Source organism: Gymnoscopelus braueri (genome assembly GCF_963280865.1).
Source record: "Gymnoscopelus braueri genome assembly, chromosome: 13".
NCBI classification, from domain to species: Eukaryota; Metazoa; Chordata; class Actinopteri; order Myctophiformes; family Myctophidae; genus Gymnoscopelus; species Gymnoscopelus braueri.
In genome coordinates, this window is record NC_137615.1 from 5,042,221 (window position 1) to 5,062,220 (window position 20,000).

The 20,000-nt window shown below is 47.2% G+C and overlaps 1 protein-coding gene across 1 annotated transcript in view; it reads left to right on the plus strand.

Annotated features, from left to right (window-relative positions):
• The window catches only part of rai1 (retinoic acid induced 1), a gene marked incomplete at its 5' end in the record, with an annotated part of 24,358 nt that overhangs the window by 1,261 nt on the left and 3,097 nt on the right, over positions 1–20,000 (plus strand). Inside the window, 4 exon segments of the mRNA XM_080448102.1 lie at positions 1–1,394; positions 1,545–5,803; positions 7,279–7,372; positions 13,032–13,081. The exon segment at positions 1–1,394 is cut by the window's left edge and continues 617 nt beyond it. Coding sequence (XP_080304228.1) covers positions 1–1,394; positions 1,545–5,803; positions 7,279–7,372; positions 13,032–13,081 — 5,797 coding nt within the window.

Below are 20,000 nucleotides of genomic sequence, written 5' to 3' on the forward strand. Positions count from 1 at the left end.
CTTTCAGTACGGCCAGCCTCCCATGACCCCCGGGGGCGGGGGGGCGGCCTCCTCCTCCTCCTCCTCGTCGTCGTCGGCCGGCATGCAGCAGCAGCAGGAGCCGGGAAACGCCTCGGCGGCCATGCTGATCCCGCCGCGCTCCTCGCACCCCTCGCCCGGCATGCCCCCCCAGCACGGCGGCCCCCACGGCTACACCTCCGCCTCCCAGGGGCCCACCATGAAGGAGCGCTTCTCGGAGAAGCTGCTGTCCAACCCCAGCCTGTGGAGCCTGAACGCCCTGACCTCTCAGGTGGAGAACATCTCCAACAACGTCCAGCAGCTGCTGCTGTCCGAGGCCCTGGTGGCCAACAAGAAGGCGGCCAAGCGCAGCAGCGGAGGGAGCAACAGCAGCGCCGGCAGCGGCACCTCCTCCAAGAAGGGGGGCGACGACTACAAGGAGTACAAGAGCCCGCCCTATCCTGACGGAGGTGGCGGTTTGGGTGGGGGAGGCCCCATGCAGGACCCTTACTCCACCCCGCAACACCACCAGCTGCCCATGGAGCTCCACGAGGGCGGGTACTCCAGTAGCAGTGATGAGCAGCTGGACAGAGGCTACTACTACTGCGGCCAAGGCAGGAGTCCGGCCCAGGCGGCCAACAACGCGCACCTCAGCCTCGACGCCGTCTCCTCCTGCTCCATGACGTCCCCGGACGACATGTCCACCAGGTCTGGGGATTCCGGTCTTCACAACATGACCCCCGATCCCAGGTGCCAGTCGGGGCAGGGGGGAGATGGCATGAGCACGCCGGTGAAAAGCGTAGGGGACGAGCGCTCTCCCGCCAGTGTCACCATCCCCAGTCCGATGAAACAGGAGAGGGACTCCCCTCCAGACATCCAGCGCAACAGCGAGCCCGTGAAAGAGAACTTTGAGGAGTCGGCCTGGACAGAGAAGCTGGCCGAAGAGGAGGAAGTGCCGGTGAAAACGGCACCCGACCAGGAGAAGGACTCGCTCGCCGCCAACTCTCCGGAGAAGCTGGAGAAATGGTCCGAGGACGAGAAGAGCCCGGCTCTCTTCAGCAAAACAAACACAGAGGTTATGGAGAAGAGCTACTGCTATGAGGAGGCTGTGTACCAGGACATCCAAAGCAAATATGACCCCGATGCCAGGGACTCTGTGGAGCAATCTCTCTCCGACACCAGCCCCAAGGGACCCCCGGAGCAGGAGTTGAAATCGGAGGCCTTCAAGTCCGAATCTCCCACCGCCTCGGAGAGCTCTGCCAAAACGTCGCCTTTCATTTCTAGGGGTGACCTTGAACAGGATCAATATTCCACAGAGAAGGAGGACAGCTCAGAGAACCCCTCGCCGACCCCCCGACACGAGGCCTCGGATGCTGCCTACTCAGAGAAGGGAGGGAGCAGAGAAGAGGAAGATGAGGAGGAGGAGGAAGAAGATGAGGAGGAGGATGAAGAGGAGGGGGATGTGGAGGAGGAGGAGGAGGAGGAGGAGGAGGAGGAGGAAATAAAGCAACAGCAGCAACATTCTCCATCCCCTCCTCCATCTGCAGAGGTTAGGGAGGAGGAGGAGGAGGAGGAGGAGGAGGAGAGCGAGGAGGCGACAGTGAGCCAGTCATCGACGGACAAGAACATAAATAACAGAGACGAGTCAGAGGAGCCTTCTGAAGAGCTCTGCAGCAGGACAGAGAGTCCAGAGCCTCTCACAGACCTTCATACTGACACTGAGCCTGCAGAGACCGCTGCTCAGCCGGACGCAACGGAAACCGCAGCAACGGTGGCTCTACCAGACGCTTCAGAAAGAGACTCGGTCATCGGTGACACAGCTCCTCAGCCCCAGTCTGCTATGCCTGTCTTCTCAGCCCTCAACGACAAGGCAACGCCTCCGACTCAGACCCAGGCCCTGGATCACGTCGATCACAGTGACTCTAAAGTACTGGAGCCAGACTCCCCTCAGCTGCCCGGGAAGTCGATCCTTCCCTCGGCCCCCTCCTGGGCTGACACCCCGCCCTCCCCCAAGAAAGGGGATGAGGATATGGAGCCAGGAATCAGCTCTGCCAGCGCTGTGACCCCCTCGGCCAAGCCTGAACCTGTGGCCCCGTCTGCTCAGCCACGGGCCTTCGGACGGAAGCACGTCAGGGGAAGGAGGAGACTCGTGCCCTCGGGTGTGGGAATTGGCCGACAGCTGAGCTTAGACAGGGAGGGGGAGAAGGAGGAGGAGGGAGTCCCCTCGCCGCCGCCACAGACACCCTGCATGACCCCCAGCAAAACCGCACTCTTCTCAGAGCAGATGGACCTCGCTCATCAGGACTCCACGCAGGCGCCGAAACCTTTAACCGAGGGCTCTCGCTCTAGAATGTGCACTCGCTCATTCAACGCACCGGAACTGCCGCCTAAAGTCGAGCCTCATGTGAAGAGAAAACCTGGGCCCAAGCCAGGTTCAAAACCTGGGCCCAAACCAGGGCCCAAACCTGGACCAAAACCAGGAGCAAAACCAGGGCCAAAACCAGGAGTAAAACCAGGTCCCAAACCAGGACCTAAACCCTTCTCTAAGCCTGGACCTAAACCTGGGCCTAAACCTGGGCCTAAACCATGCCCTACACTAGTGGAGTCAATTTTACCAGATCTGCCCCTGAAAGTTGAGCCCCCTGTGAAACGCAAACCAGGACCCAAACCGGGTTCTAAACCTGGACCAAAACCTGGATCAAAACCTGGACCCAAACCAGGTCCAAAACCAGGCCTGAAGCCTGGTCCAAAACCAGGGCCTAAGCCAGGACCTGAGCCTGCTGATGTTTTACCTCCTGTTGACGTTGTGCCCCCCAAGGCCTCAGTGGGTCGACCCAAAGGCTCCATTTCTAAAGCAAAGCTCATACAACAAGAAGGAACAATTCAGCCTTCAGGGGCATCGAGTAGAGGACAAAAGAGCCTAAAGGCTCTACCACAAGTAAACCAGGAAGCAAAACAAGTAAACCAGGAAGTAAAACAAGTAATCCAGGAAACAAAACAAATAATCCAGGAAACAAAACAAGTAATCCAGGAAGTTAAACAGGAAAGCTATGAAATAAAAGCAACGGGCAATGATGGAAAGAACATGATCCTCAGATCCAGAAAGACCTCACTTTCAAAAGAGAAAGAGAAGGACAAAGAGAAAGAGAAAGACACAGAGGAAAACATTCCGGCACAAACTCTGACAGAAATAAAACCTGTTGATGTTCCTCTGAAAGCAGAAGCGCCTCCGAGGATAGAACAGGATGTAAGTGTCATTGTTAAAACAGACAAGAACACAGATCTAAGTGTCACGCCTAAAACAGACAAGAACAAAGATTCAAAAGCCCCGCTCGTTCCACCTCCACCAACTATTCAAGCTGAAGAGAAGACAGTACTTCCGATAAAACGAAAACTCAGCCCAGAGCCGTCTCCGGTGCCCGTGAAGAAAAAGAGAGGCCCGAAGCCAAAACCAAAACCACCACCACCTGAAACCACCCTGGTTGAACAGGCTCCACCCAAACCCAAGGAAAAGGGCGTCCGTGGCCCCAAAAGGAAGCGAGGTCCACCCAAAAAGAAGGCCTCCGTGAGCGTTTCCCTGACCAAAGACGCACAGCCCACCGTGGGCGACAGTGACATCACGATTGAGGCACCAGCCACGCTCCCTCAGTGCCCCACTAGAACAAAAGTACTCCCTCCACGCAAAGGCAGGGGGCAGAAATATGAGGCCATGGTGCAGAAAATTACATCTCCCAGTTCAAAGAAACATCTACCGTCAGCTCCCCAGGCAGACAGCGCTCTAACAGACGATACAGCAAGTAAGGTTCTGTCCCAACATGTCCTGAAGGAGGGCGAGACGTCTGCGACAGTTAATGACACTGACATACTGAAGGGAGAGGCCAAACGTGTCGAATCTAAAAAGGAGGGAGTGAGACAAGAGGAAAGGGAAGCGAGGAAGGAGGAGGTGAGACGGGAACGGGAGAGACGCGAGGTGAGACAACAGGCACCAGACCCATACGAGGTGAGACAGGAGGCGTGTGTGGAGGCGGTAAGGCAGGAGGAAACCAGGCAAGAAAACGTGAAACTGGAAGGAGCGAGACGGGACAAGACGACAGGAAGCAAAGAGATTAAGGGGGAGGCGGCAGGCGTCCCGGTTTGGAACTCAACGGGGGCCCAGAAGGAGGCGGCGGGGGGCCAGGGAGGATTAATGCAGCCGGCCCCAGCGGGGGTACCAGACTCAGCCGCGGGCATCAAGCCCATCAAGCCCACCAGAACCAAGAGGAAGCGATGGGCCATGGTGGAAAGCACAGACGCGTCGGAGGTCGCCTTGGAGGCCGGGAGCTTGATCGTAACGACGCCGCGGCTAGCCAAACAGCGGGCCATTAAGAACAATCACGAAATGCACCTGAAGCAAAGGAGGAAGCGACGGAAAGGTCAGGCCCCTGCGGAGGGAATGGACGCACCCGAGACGCCATCGACCGAAACGCTAGAGCAGAAACCACAACAACAACAACAAGAACAGGAGGAGGTAGCGGAGAAGGAAGAAATCGAGACGCCCCCCGCTGAGTTGTCTTTGCCTCTTCCCATCAGCCAAGTAGAGACGGCAGAGCCCCCCCAGGCCGCCAGCACAGAGCTCATCCAGAAGCCCCGGAGAGGCAGGAAACCCTCGGCAAACCCCACCAAGAGGAAACGAGGGAAGGCCCTGGCCGAGCAGACCCCCGGCGGCAAGCCCGTCAAGGTGCACAAAAAGCCTGGGCCGAAGCCGGGCATGAAGGACGCCCTGGAGGTCATCGAGGCCGTGGTGAGGGCAGCCGCCTGCGAACAGACAGAGAAAGAGGAGAGGGAGAGAGAGGAGAGAGAGAAGAGGGGAACGGAAACGAGCGAGGAAAAGGAGGACAGCGTCGTAGGTCCCGTGGTCACGGTGTCGGAGAAGACCGAGACCGTCGCCGTGAAACGGATCAGACGCAGACCCCTCCCCAGGGACACGAAGCTGTCCTTCCGCCCGTACGTGCGCATCACCGACGCCAGAGACTTCTCCTCCTGGTGTGCCGTCGTCAACAGGCCCGAGGAGGCCTTGGTTCTTCAGAAACGTAGGAAAAGGAGGCTCCTCAAAATGAAGAACCCCATCACGGTGGCCAGGATAGTGCCGCGCGCCGTGGCGATGCGCCAGGGACCCACGGTCCTCAGAAACCTCTCGGACAGACAGTGTCTTACGTGTTGCCTGTGCGGAAGGCCGGCAAACTTCAGAGACCTGGGGGACCTGTGCGGACCCTACTACACAGAGGACAGCGTTCCACGGAAGATCCTGTCCAGACACACCGAACGCATCAGGGAAAACCCAGAGACGGCCGACGACCACAGTAGCAGCCAGGAGGTCGGCCTGGAGCCGGCCGGCCCCTCCTCCTCCAAGAGCGAGGGAGAGGAGGGCGGCGCGGAGAAGGACGGCAGTACGGAAGCCTCGGCTCAAGAGGGCGGTAGCGGCGGCGGCGGCGGGCACCATCACTGGCGACACAGGCGGGCGGAGCGGGCGGAAAGAGGGGGCCGCGGCGGCGGCGGAGGCGGCCCGCGGAGGTTGACGCTCCGGGAGAGGTTCAGGAGGATGCGGCAACTTCAGGCGGCGGGGGGCAACGCCACCGCTGCCACCGGCGAGGGGGGCTCCGAGGGCGACCAGCAGCAGCGAGGCGGCTTGTTCCAGAGGCTGCGGGGCGAAGCCGAGGCCAACGAGCACTGGGCTCATGAGAACTGTGCCATCTGGACCAAAGGGGTGGTGATGGTTTCCGGGAGGCTGTACGGGCTGAAGGAGGCGGCCGTCGGCTCGGCCCAAACGGTAACGATTAGCTTACATCAGTGGTGGAAAAAGTACTGAAATGTTTTACTTAAAGTAAAAGTATCAATACTGCAATGTAGAAGTACTCTGTTACAAGTAAAAGGGTCAGTTCAAATTCAAAATGTACTTGAGTAAAAGTACAAAAGTATTGGTATCAAAATGTACTTTAAGTACCAAAAGTAAAAGTAATAAAATGTTTGGAAATAGCAGATCTACAAGCTCACAATGCGTCGCGATGCGACGCATTGTGAGGTATAAAATAGCCTAGGTATAAAATAGGGTATAAAATAGGGCTAAAGTGGTTAATGTATGTTTTTTTTATGTAATAATTTATATCTGCATAGTAACTAGTAACTAAAGTTTTCAAATAATTGTAGTGGAGTAAAAGTACAATATTTACATCTGAGATGTAGTGGAGAAGAAGTAAAAGTATAGACAATTGGAAATACTCCAGTAAAGTAAAAGTACCTCACAATTGTACTTAAGTACAGTACTTGAGTAAACGTACTTAGTTACTTTACACCACTGACGATAGCTTACATAACATCACTGTTGGCCGCAAAAAACGTATAATGTCCAAAACTTTTCAGGAAATGGAAAAAAGAACCTGTGTTCCAATTGCTTCAATGTATATTATTTAGGCACAAGCTATTGTTTTGCATTGGTTAAAAATGTATAAAATCCATAGACAGACCTAACTATTTCCAACTTGTCATCCCTATTTTGGCCATGGCATTACAGGCGAAAAGTTATAATTGTACAGTACCTATTTATTTTTCAAAAATAGCTAAAATAAGCAGATGAGCCCAAGCAGAAGCTTACAATGCGTCGTGCTGTCATGCGTTCTGAGCTTGTAGCTCGGCTATTATCGCTATTTGTCACACGCCGAAGTATTAGATAGGCCATAAACCTATGAAAAATAAATATGAAGTGTGTAGAGATACAAGGTTTCAAGGCCGACAGTGACAATAATGTATACACAGACAATAGTATACACATTATATGTTTACTTAATACTGTAATAAGAGGTAGATACAATGACAATGCAATGAAGAGAGCATAATATGAGATATCGTCTCTGTTGGGTGGAAACCTCATATGTCCAAAACTGTTACTTTTGAGGATTCTAATAAAAAAATAGCAAAAGTAGCAGATCTACAAGCTCAAAGCGCGTCGCTTCGCGCCGCGCTTCGAGCTTGTAGATCTACGACTTTTGATCCTTCTGCAGTGTGACGCTGTAGGATGATCAAGTAGGGACGGTAATTTACAACAACAAAAAACACAGAAAGTTAAAATATGAAGATAAGAGGTTTCTGCCCTACAGCAGCGATACGAGATATGCCCATATGCCCAATAGCAATGAGGCATTGTTAACCATCTCTCTCTCTCTCTCTCTCTCTCTCTCTCTCCTGTCCTTCGGTCTGTCTCCTCCTTCTCTCTCCCCTTTGTCCGTCCGTCCGTCCGTCTGACCCCAGGACTGCTACAAGTGCCAGATCACGGGGGCGTCCCTCCTCTGCTGCTGGCGAGGCTGCAACCGCAAATACCACTACGTCTGTGCTAAGGAGATAGGTAAGACCCTCCCCAATTACCACTACGTCTGTGCTAAGGAGATAGGTAAGACCCTCCCCAATTACCACTACGTCTGTGCTAAGGAGATAGGTAAGACCCTCCCCAAATACCACTACGTCTGTGCTAAGGAGATAGGTAAGACCCTCCCCAAATACCACTACGTCTGTGCTAAGGAGATAGGTAAGACCCTCCCCAAATACCACTACGTCTGTGCTAAGGAGATAGGTAAGACCCTCCCCAAATACCACTATGTCTGTGCTAAGGAGATAGGTAAGACCCTCCCCAAATACCACTACGTCTGTGCTAAGGAGATAGGTAAGACCCTCCCCAATTACCACTACGTCTGTGCTAAGGAGATAGGTAAGACCCTCCCCAATTACCACTACGTCTGTGCTAAGGAGATAGGTAAGACCCTCCCCAAATACCACTACGTCTGTGCTAAGAAGATAGGTAAGACCCTCCCCAAATACCACTACGTCAGGACAGGAGAGAGAGAGAGAGAGAGAGAGAGAGAGAGAGAGAGAGAGAGAGAGAGAGAGAGAGAGAGAGAGAGAGAGAGAGAGAGAGAGAGAGAGAGAGAGAGAGAGAGAGAGAGAGAGAGAGAGAGGCGACCGCAGACCGCCGGAGAGGGAAGAAAAGCACGGGCCGGAGAAGAATAAATGAATGGTTGGGGGGGGGGGGATGATAGGTAGGGAGTGGAAAATTGAAGGTGGATTGAGAGGGCGAGAGAGAGGACAAATGAGCCGGGCAGAGCGAATGGAGGAAATGAAAAGGATGGAGAGAAGAGGAGGAGGAGGAGGAGGAGGAGGAGGAGGAGGAGGAGGGCTTAGAGAAGGAAAATGCATCAAGACGGAACATTATTGAGTGATAGGAGAGAAGAGAGAGAGAGAGTGAGAGAGCGCATGCGAGTTGAATAATTGCGATGATGAGCGAGAGATAGCTGTGTGTGTGTGTGTGTGTGTGTGTGTGTGTGTGTGTGTGTGTGTGTGTGTGTGTGTGTGTGTGTGTGTGAGATATTGCGTCATTTCTTCCATGCAGATTTCTTATAAATGCTCTGCATTTCTATAGCGTTATTCATACAAAGTGCTTTTACAATGTGCACTACATTATCCTATTTGCACGTACGTATACACACACGCACACACACACACACACACACACACACGCACACACACGCACACACACACCGACGGCAGAGGGAACCATGCAAGGCACCCACCTGCTCAGTTTAACCCATTAAGACCGGGAACGCATCTAACCACTTTAACCATTATTTTATACTTTGGCTATTAAAAAATATTAGATATTCAAGCTCGTAGCGCTGCTGCTACGAGCTTGTAGATCTGCTATTTTTTTTTTATCTTGAAAATGTGTGCAAATCTGAATATACATATATTTTTTTAAAGCGAAAATGTTTTACTCAAATCTTTGCTTCTGGGGTTTGGCTGCCCCGCCCCCAGTGGTGGAAAAAGTACTCAAATTCTTTACTTAAGTAAAAGTATCAATACTGCAATGTAGAAATACTCCATTACAAGTAAAAGTCCAGAATTCAAAACGTAGTTGCGTAAAAGTACAAAAGTATTGGCATCAAAATGTACTTAAAGTACCAAAAGTAAAAGTATTAAAATATTTGAAAATAGCATATGTATAAAATAGTGGTAAAGTGGTTAATGTATGTTTTATAATATCATAATTTATATCTGAAAAGTAACTAGTAACTAAAGTTTTCAATTAATTGTAGTGGAGTAAAAGTACAATATTTGCCTCTGAGATGTAGTGGGGTAGAAGTAAAAGTATAGACAATTGGAAATACTCCAGTAAAGTAAAAGTACCTCAAAATTGTACTTAAGTAGAGTACTTAAGTAAATGTACTTAGTTACTTTACACCACTGCCCGCCCCCATCCGTCCCTCCAAGAAAATCTCCAGATTTTTCCACAGTCTGATGTTGGCAGGTATGAGGGGAGTGACAGAACGCACATTTTAGAACAGGAGCTTATATATGAAATGTGTCAATCAAATTAGGGTTGGGGCTGCTGCACCCACACCACATGTAAACACTGTTATAATGTTTAATGTCAAATTGTTGCAAAAACTGATTTTAAATCGGCGCTACGGTTACTAAGAAATGTTCACTGGAATCCTGTTAGCGTTTTATAGCAATACTGATGGTGGAAACAAATGGGGTTCAGCTAGCCAGTACCTGCTGGCACCAGCTGACAAGCTAGAAGGATGTGCAAAATTTAATAGATTCTAGCTAATGCACAGTAATGGGACATTAGTTAGATAGTTAGCCGAGCAGGGATATTCACTCACTGAGCTGGCAGCGCTGCGTTATCAAACACAGAACCCTGTGTTCATTCTCCTACGGTTGTGGTAAAAATTAGAAGTTATGAAACTGAAGAAATGGCTGTAAATAATCAGGTACCTTTACTTCAAATACAAAAATGAAATACAAATAAACCCTGTAACCGCCAAAGACATTTATTTTTATGGTAAAAATGTATGGACTGTTAGTTTGGTGGTTGAAACACATGAATGAAGATATTAATGTTGAAGGTTCAACTATCTGTCTACTCTTTTTTTTTTAAATACATTTTTATCCCACGATTTTTGTAACCCCATTTTGTTCAACCAGTGCCAATTTTCTAAGTAATCCTGGGCACTACACTCCCTGTGCCAACCTAGGGAGAGCTCAGAGCCGAGCTCATGCCTCCTTCAATGCATGAGAGCTAACAAGCCTTCTTATCACCTGACAGGGGGGGAGTTTCCCCGGTAGGACGTAGCGCGTGGAAGGAACACGTTATTCCAACCAGTTCCCTTCTCCTCCATCAGGCGCCCCGGCTGGCCAGGGGGAGGCAGTATAGAGACCAGGATTACTGCATGTTTTTGTGAGAGTACCTACCCTAGCGGACACGGGAAGAACATGCAAATATCTCAAATATATAAAAATATCTGTATACTCTTAACATGAATGTTTTGAAAGTGTAGTGTATTTATCTATCATCTGTAGTGTATTTATTTATCTGCGGTGTAGCCTATCTATTTATTTATTTAGTGTATTCTGTATCCTATGACAGAGGTAGGGAAGTTTGCGCTTACTATATAGGGCTGAAAACAGGTGTCGCACACTGAAATGAACACACATCTGTGTAAAGGTGTGTTGTAGGTCAGCAGAGATGCTTGGTACAAGAATAGCCATGCGGCATATATTACATGTGACTGCATGCATTGTGCGCGGGCACCGACATGTCACATGGGCACTGAAGATGACCACTCTATTTGTACATACCGTATGTATAAGTTAGTTGCAGTGGTGTAAAGTAACTAAGTACAAGAACTAAGTACAATTTTGAGGTATTTTTTACTTTACTTGAGTATTTCCAATTTTCAACACTTTTACTTCTACTCCACTACATCTCAGAGGCAAATATTGTACTTTTACTCCACTGCAATTATTTGAAAACTTTAGTTACTAGTTACTTTGTAGATTTCGATTATTATTACAAAACATACACTAACCACTTCAGTCGTATATGCATATGCAAAATGCATTTTCAGGTCATGATACACATTTTATCCAATCAGGAGAGAGAACTCATACAGGATACAGATACAGAAGTGATGAAACAAAGAAATGAGCAGACAGCATTGGAATCGGAAAAGTGTAAAATTGAAGCTGATAAATGGGTGCTCTCTCCTGATCAGATGAAATTGGCAACCCACCTGAACATTTATTTTCTGTTCATTAAAGAGCTGGAGAGATAGAGATACGTAGAGATGCTACAAAATGCCAACAAAAACTGTTTTCAATTTGACAAGAAACATTATTACATTATTACTATGTTTACATGTGGGGTGGTGCAGCCCCAACCCATTTCATATTTCATATTTAAGCCCACTTCCTAAAATGTGCTTTCTGTCATTTCCCTCGTGCACGCGAGATGCACGTGTGTCCCTGTGCACATCCTGGGACTGGTGTGAGGTTTACCCCATTAGTTCAGTAGCTCCATAGTGAATAAAAAGTCCAATTGTTCACCAATTAAGTCTCAAATTCACGGTGGTGAATCCCAGCAGCAGAATCTTCAGTGAAGGCACACGGTAAAGCTTCCAGGGAAAGCACGACAGCATGCAGATGATGTGGTTTTGTGACTTAATGGGGAACAATTGGACTTATATTTCCACTATGGTGCTATGGAGATAATGGGGCCAACCTCAGCTGTGTATATTCACATCTTTCCCAGCTTGTGCACAGGGACACACGTGCATGGGGAGTGACAGAAAACACATTTAGAACAGAAGCTTAGAAAGGCATGCATTCATTTAACGTTGAGAGCGTACATTTATTTTAATTTTTTTAACCCATTCAATCCGGGGACGCGTCTCTGTCATTTTAGATTTCTTTGACTATTCAAAAATAGCAGATATACTAGTGCCGCGCTATGAGCTTGTATATCTGCTATTTTTGAAGCAAAGATTTGAGTTACAAATGTTCACTTAAAAAATTATATATTCAAAGATTTGCAAAAAAAAATATGATTTTTCACGAAAGAATTGCAGATCTACAGTACAAGCTCTTAGCGCACTCGGTGCCGCACTATGAGCTTGTATATCTGCTATTTCTGAATAGCCAAAGAAATCTAAAAAATGACACGGATTCTTTCCCGGTCTAAATGGGTTAATGAACAAAGCATTTTGTGTTGCCTACAGTATAACAGTTGGGCATGATGCCCAACTGTTATACTGTAACTGTAACAACTCACATGTGTATGCTTTTGGTATTGCCCTGTATACCTCACGCTGTAGAGGGGGATTAGAAGACCTCTGTTTTAATCTGCCTGCAACACCACGTCCTCTTTATATCACTCTATCAATTCAATTCAATTCAATTCAATTCAATTCAATTCAATTCAATTCAATTCAATTCAATTCAATTCAATTCAATTCAATTTGAATGAGCATATTTGGCATGGGAAACATACGTTTACATTGCCAAAGCAAGTGTGAAATAAAACAATAAAAGATGGAGAAATGTCTTTCTCCATCACCCCCCCCTCCCTCTCTCTCTCTATCACCCCCCCCTCCCTCTCTCTCTCTATCACCCCGCTCTCTCCCCCTCTCTCACGATAACTCCCTCTCTCTCTACCCCCCCCCCCCCCTCTCGCTCTCTCTTTCTATCCGTCTCCCTCTACCCCCTCTCACTCTCTCTCTATCACTCCCTCTCCATCTATTTCTGGGTCTCTGTCTTTTTACGGCATGGCTCTTCATGAGTCTATAAGCAGGTCTGTGTGTGTATGTGTGTCAAAAGTACACCCTGCGTATGTCACTGATCACATGACCTCAATCAATTATCCAGTTCTAGGCAACATAGAAGGAGGGGGGGGGGGACTTTCTTCTTATTTCCACACAACAGTTCTAAGGTGTATTAAAGCCATAGTTCAATGTTGAAAATGAGTGGAAATCCCCTTTAAGGTTAGGGTTGGAGTTATGCCTGATTCACACTAGTCGTGCACCTGTGAAATTGCACCGGAAATAGCAGATCTAAAATCTCACGACACGTGGCGACGCCATGCGTTGTGAGCTTGTAGATCTTATACTGTATATCTGCTCTCTCTCTCTCTCTCATGGTCTCCATTCTTCTGTGTCTCTGTGTTCCTACAGGTTGTACGTTCCATGACGATGACTTCTCCGTCAAATGCCCCAAACATGAGGTGAGACAGCACGCACACACACACACACACACACACACACACACACACACACACACACACACACACACACACACACACACACACACACACACACACACACACACACACACACACACACACACAGCAGACAGACAGACAGACAGACAGACAGACAGACAGACAGACAGACAGACAGACAGACAGACAGACAGACAGACAGACAGACAGACAGACAGACAGACAGACAGACAGACAGACAGACAGACAGACAGACAGACAGACACACACTGGAGTGTTAAGCCTGATTGTAGTGCGACAGTGTCTCGCGTCGAGAAAAGCAAAAAGAAGAAAAAACATCCTTTGTTTTTGCCTCTGGGGCACCGTCTCCTTTTTGTGTTAAACAGGAACTTCAGTTTGGCTCCTCCCCTTTCTCAGTCCACTTCCTCCCGGGTGCTTCGGTGTTTATCCCTACCAACAACGACATTACACGCTACGTTGTGCTTTAATTAACTCTGAAAGTGCAGACAAGTTTTACACTTTGAGTTAAATGAATACTTCACATTTTACTGTGTAGGTATACAAGCTTATTAACTGATTCAATTTGATGTCTTTGTGAGGTTGAAACTATTATTTTAGTCTGTCTTAACACAGACACAGAGTTTATTTATGTGTGCACGTCATATTGCTGTATTGTTGTGGTCTTTCTGCTGTTTTGTGGTAGTCTTGAGGTTACATGGCAGGAACATGTTTTTTCCCTGCAATACATCTCGTTTTATTGTTATATCAATCAATCCACTTTGTTGTCACAACACAGTTACAGGTAAAATGAGGTGAAACTCTTGTTTATGGAGGCTTTCACGTTTGCAGTTCAGTCGTCAGGGTCTACGGACTACGGATGAAAAGTAGCATCCTTGCCAGGGATGTGGAGAGAATGGTCGAGGGACAGGGGCTGAAAGGGGCTGGAATTTTGTTTGGCATTTCTAGCCCCGAAAATAGCCGATCTACAAGCTCACGGCGCATCGCAGAGCGACGCGCCGTGAGCTTGTAGTGCGGCTATTTTCTGTGCGCAACGCCACGCTCAACTAAGTATAATCTAGCCTTTACTGGAGATGCGGCGAACGGCATGGATTTATACAAAGAGGGCGATTTGCATTTGAGTTCAGGAGAGTTAGGAAAAGGCAATTCTCTTGAATGCTGCCTTTGGGTGTACGGCATGGAAAGGGGACATTTGCATTCCTTTCACCGGAGTAAATGCTGCATTCATGGTCTGGAGAGGACATTTTTTAACCCATTAAGACCGGGAACGCATCTGTGTCATTTTAAGATTTCTGTAAGGGCACCGAGTGCTGCGCTATGAGCTTGTAGATCTGCTATTTTTGAAAAATCGTGAAGTTTCTGCAGATCTTTGAATATATATATATTTTTTAAAAGTAAGCGAACTTTTTTTACTCAAATCTTTGCTTCTGGGGGTCCCTGGAACAACATATTTTGAGATGGGGGTCTGCGGCCAAATACATATCATTGTGGGGTTCCTTGACACCAAAAAGTTTGAGAACCACTGATATTATACCAACATACGTTTAAAAAAAAACTTTTAGGATTTAGAAGACATTTGTAGAATCCCCAGAAGCAAAGATTTGAGTTAAAAATGGTCGCTTTAAAAATATATATTCAAAGATGTGCGCACATTTTTCAAAATTTTTCAAAAATAGCAGATCTACAAGCTCATAGCGCGGCACTCGTATGAGCTTGTACATCTGCTATTCTTGAATAGCCCAAAGGAATCTAAAAATGACACGTTCCCGGTCTTAATGGGTTAAAAGGCGGGTAAAAGGGCAGGGGCTCGAGCCCCCTTTGATGTCCATGTTGTGCACGTGCCTGCATGGGCCTTCCTGACTCGGACGTATTCACACTGCAACTCTCTACGTTTTGAGCTTGTAGATCTGGTATTTTTGCTATTTTTTAATTGGAATCCTGAATTTAGTTTTGCTATTTTTTAATTGGAAAATCCTGAAAAGTAACGTTTCTTTTTTTATTTCAAATGCGTTTAGTTATGATTATGTTAACTTTATGAACTACAAATACAAATACATTGGACATAAAAAAGACAATAGAATTTTAATACTAGTCATGAAGCTACTAATATAGACTGAAGTAATTAAAGCGGGTCATGTTTGCATGTTTGGAATTGTAACAGCTGAAATCAATAATATATCAGTATTCCGATATAGGTTAATCTATGCAGCAGCACATAAAGCCCTACCTTAACCAGCTGCAACATTAATGCATTACTAATTACAATCCAAATTAAATGGGCCGTTCTGCATAATGAGTACTTTTACATTTGGTACTGTAAGTATATTTTGATGCCAAAATCTTTGTGCTTTTACTCAAGTAAAAATACGAATGCAGGGCTTTCACTTGTAACAGAGTATTTCGGCATTTGCTTCTTTTACAGAACTACCTACGTTGCACCGACGATCCGACTATTGCGCAATAATGTAGTTATATACTGTAGGGCCACAATGCGCAATAATGTACAAATACACAGTGTACGGTAAATATGAAAGTTGCAAGCATGAAAGGCAGTGGCGTAAAGTAACTAAGTATATTTTCACAAGTACTGTACTTAAGTACAATTTTCAGGTATTTTTACTTAACTGGAGTATTTAAAATTTTCAATACTTTTACTTCTACTCCACTACATCTCAAATGCAAAATATTGTACTTTTACCCTACTACAATTATTTGAAATCTTTAGTTACTAGTTACTAGTAACTTTGCAGATATGAATTATTACATTATAAAACATCCATTAAGCACTTAAGCCCTATTTTCAGGGGCGTAGCACCAAATTCTGGGCCCTGGGGACAAAGATTCACTGTGGGCCCCCCTATGATTTTTTTTCTTTAAAAAAGACCAAAACAATACTGGCGAAAATTTAACTAATTTGGTGGAAGTAACATTATCGTTTTCTCACCGTCAGTTGATGTTTCATATCCATATGAGTCAAACCACCGGGATCATTAGTTTATTTTTGGAACACAGTTCTTATTTGACGCGATATTAAAGATGTCTATGGGGATTCAGAACGGGGGTGGAAAACCGCGAACCAGGTAGGATGTGTAAATTACGTCAGACTTCGGTGCTCTATATAGGATAAGAGTATCTCTTCCACCACTGGTTATAGCCTTTAGAACACCAAGTACTGAGCTGTTGTCTTCCCCTCTCATCATCATGTCTTCATCCACCCTTCTCTCCTCGTCAAGAAAACAAATAAACAAATACATAAATAACCGCTCTCTCTCTCTCGCCGGATGATTTAGTGTCGATTTTTCCCAATGCAGGAAACAATTGTCAGCTCCTGTGAAGCATTGAGAGAGGGAGAGAGCAGTGGTGTAAAGTAACTAAGTACATTTACTCAAGTACTGTACTTAAGTACAATTTTGAGGTATTTTTTACTTTACTGGAGTATTTAAAAATGTCAGTACTTTTACTTCTACTCCACTACATCTCACTGGCAAATATTGTACTTTTACTCCACTACAATCATTTGAAAACTTTAGTTACTAGTTACTTTGCAGATATAAATGTTTACATTATAAAACATACATCAACCACTTTAGCCCTATTTTATACATAGGCTATTTGAAAATAGCCGATCTACAAGCTCACAACGTGTCGCATCGCGACGCGTTGTGAGCTTGTAGATCTGCTCTTTTCAAACATTGTAGTACTTTTACTTTTGGTACTTTAAGTATATTTTGGTGCCAAATACTTTTGTACTTTTACTCAAGTAACATTTTGAACACAGGCCTTTTTACTTGTATCAGAGTATTTTTATATTGTGGTATTGTTACTTTTACTAGTAAAATATCTGAGTACTTCTTCCACCACTGGGAGAGAGAGATAGAGAGATATAGAGAGAGAGAGGGGGGGTGGGGGGGTGGGGGGGTGAGGGATTCAGGCAGGTGGTTCCTGTGTGTTCATTGGACAGTGATGTATAGTAACATCGACGGGGGCGGAGCCAATATAAAATCCATGAGCACTCTGGATCGCGTCTCGGGATTGACTGATCACGTCTCGTGTTCCAAACCCCCCCGCCACCCCTCCCCCCCGATCGATAACATATAAACCCGCTGACCTTGGCAAAGACAAACAGGGCGGTGTGTGTGTGTGTGTGTGTGTGTGTGTGTGTGTGTGTGTGTGTGTGTGTGTGTGTGTGTGTGTGTGTGTATGTGTGTGTGTGTGTGTGTGTGTGCGTGTGCGGTGTGTGTGTGTGTGTGTGTGTGTGCTGGTGTGTGTGTGTGTGTGTGTGAATGGATCAGGAGCTGATCGGAGATTTTTAACAGCTCCGTGGGGGGCCCTGAGGGGGGAGTGGGGGGGGGGGGCCTTGGGGGCCTCTTGTTTTTGACAACCACGCTGCCACTAGTCTGGCGCTCTCCAAGGACCTCCCACCGTTACACTGGGTCACACCGTCTCCTTCTGATGTTGGCCGTCTGCCGCTCAGCCCCCCCTTTATTAGCTTTAAACCAGTCGCCATCTGCTGGTGGGTTGTTGACACTGCAGCGCAGAGAGAGGAAGGTCAAATACAATGAGAGGAGAGGAGAGGGAGGGAAGGAGGAGGGGAGGAGGGGGAGGAGGGGAGGGATGCTGACATTCAACGGGGAGCAGCGGTGCATTGAGGCAGCAGTTGCCTCCACCACCTCCCCTCCATACCTCTATTCTCTCTCTCTCTCTCTCTCTCTCTCTCTCTCTCTCTCTCTCTCTCTCTCCTCTGCGCAGACTGACACTGACAAGGATGAAACGTTGGCTGCTGATCAAACCACCCCCTCTCTCTCTCTCTCTCTCTCTCTCTCTCTCTCTCTCTCTCTCTCTCTCTCTCTCTCTCTCTCTCTCTCTCTCTCTGTCTTCCTCTCTTTCTTCACCTCCTCATCCTTTGTGCCTCTCCTTTTACATTCACAAAACATCCATTCCTCCTTCATCTTCACCTCCTCATCGCCTCCTTCAGCTCCCAGGTCTAGCAGAGGAAATGAAGGGGGAGAGAGAGAGAGAGAGAGAGAGAGAGAGAGAGAGAGAGAGAGAGAGAGAGAGAGAGAGGTTGTTGAGGCAGAACTGTCATCAACTGAGGGATCTGAGCTGTGTGTGTGTGTGTGTGTGTGTGTGTGTGTGTGTGTGTGTGTGTGTGTGTGTGTGTGTGTGTGTGTGTGTGTGTGTGTGTGTGTGTGTGTGTGTGTGTGTGTGTGTGTGTGTGTGTGTGCGTGCGTGCGTGCGTGCGTGCGTGCGTGCGTGTGCGTGTGTGTGCGTGTGTTGCCAATTTAGCGGGCTGAGCTACCTAATCAAAGGGAGGAGAGCACACACACATACAGCTATATGTGCACAGAGAGAGAGGGAGAGGGAGAGGGAGAGAGAGTTGAAGAAAAGACAAGGAGAGAGAGAGAGAGAGAGAGAGAGAGAGAGAGAGAGAGAGAGAGAGAGAGAGAGAGAGAGAACAAACAAACATGCTGTTTTTGTGCTGGGGCTTATGGGAACAAAAGGGGGGCGTTACATCAGAGAGAGAGAGAGAGAGAGAGAGAGAGAGAGAGAGAGAGAGAGAGAGAGAGAGAGAGAGAGAGAGAGAGAGAGAGAGAGAGAGAGAGAGAGAGAGAGAGAGAGAGAGAGAGAGAGAGAGAGAGAGTAGAAGAAAAGACGAGGAGAGAGAGTTTAATGAGAGCAGAAGAGAACAAGAGTTATTCCACCGAGGGAGCGAGAGAGGAGGAGAGAGGGAGGGCAACTTCAAAGAGAGAGTGAATGAGAGAGAGATAAAAGAGAGAAAGAATGAGAGAGAGAGATAGATAAAAGAGAGAGAGAGAGAGATGAGAGAGATAAAAGAGAGAAAGAGAAAAGCTGGTCCGTGTCCAGGACGTACAGTAAAAGCTAGGACAGAGAGAGAGAGAGAGAGAGAGAGAGAGAGAGAGAGAGAGAAAGAGGCACACGCACATACGCACACACACAGACACACACACACACACACACACACACACACACACACACACACACACACACACACACACACACACACACACACACACACACACACACACACACACACACACACACACACACACACACACAGAGACACAGACAGAGAGAGAGAGAGAGAGAGAGAAAATACAGATAGATAAACAGGAGGAGTGAGGATGATGATGAGTGTGGTGATGAAGGCAGAGTGGTTGGTATCAGGCTGGATATGAAGCCAATGAGGAAGTGCTTTTCAGGACTGCAGTTCTCATTAATGGCCTGAAAGGTGTCGCTATTTCCCCCCTGCTGTCTGCAGAACAGTCATATGCATTGTGTAAATGGACCCTTCGCTAAACCCCACCCCCAAAAGCCATTGTCCAATGCTAGCTTAGCAACCGTTGTTAAGCTTGCATATGGTCTGGCAAGCTTTCGTCACCTGTCATATAGCTGTCAATGTTATTTCTCCCGCACACACACACACACACACACACACACACACAATCATTTGCAACATAATAGCAAGAATAGGAATACCACGATAACGCGATGGTGACTATGAACCAGCAACAGATTCCACGTACCCAAACCCGTTGGTGGGTGCTTTTCCCAAGCTGAAATCTGCGCTTAAACTGCAATGCTGCAGGGCTGTGTTGTTCAACACATAGGCCTACACAGCTTAAAGACGGGGTGCCGTGATTTTCAATGATTTTTTCTCCCCCTTAAACATAATCATCAGGTATTATGGTTATACTAGGAGGAAGATTTTTTCAAAAAAGTGTACAGAAAGTGTTAAAATTATGTTTTTATGTGGACACGCCTCCAGTTCATTAAGTATACCTGGTTCTCACCTTAGCACCTCCCACCTGTCCTAGTCCCTCCTTCCTCCTCATGCCCACACCTGTTGTGTTATGATAATGAGGGGGAGGGTATATTTCTACTG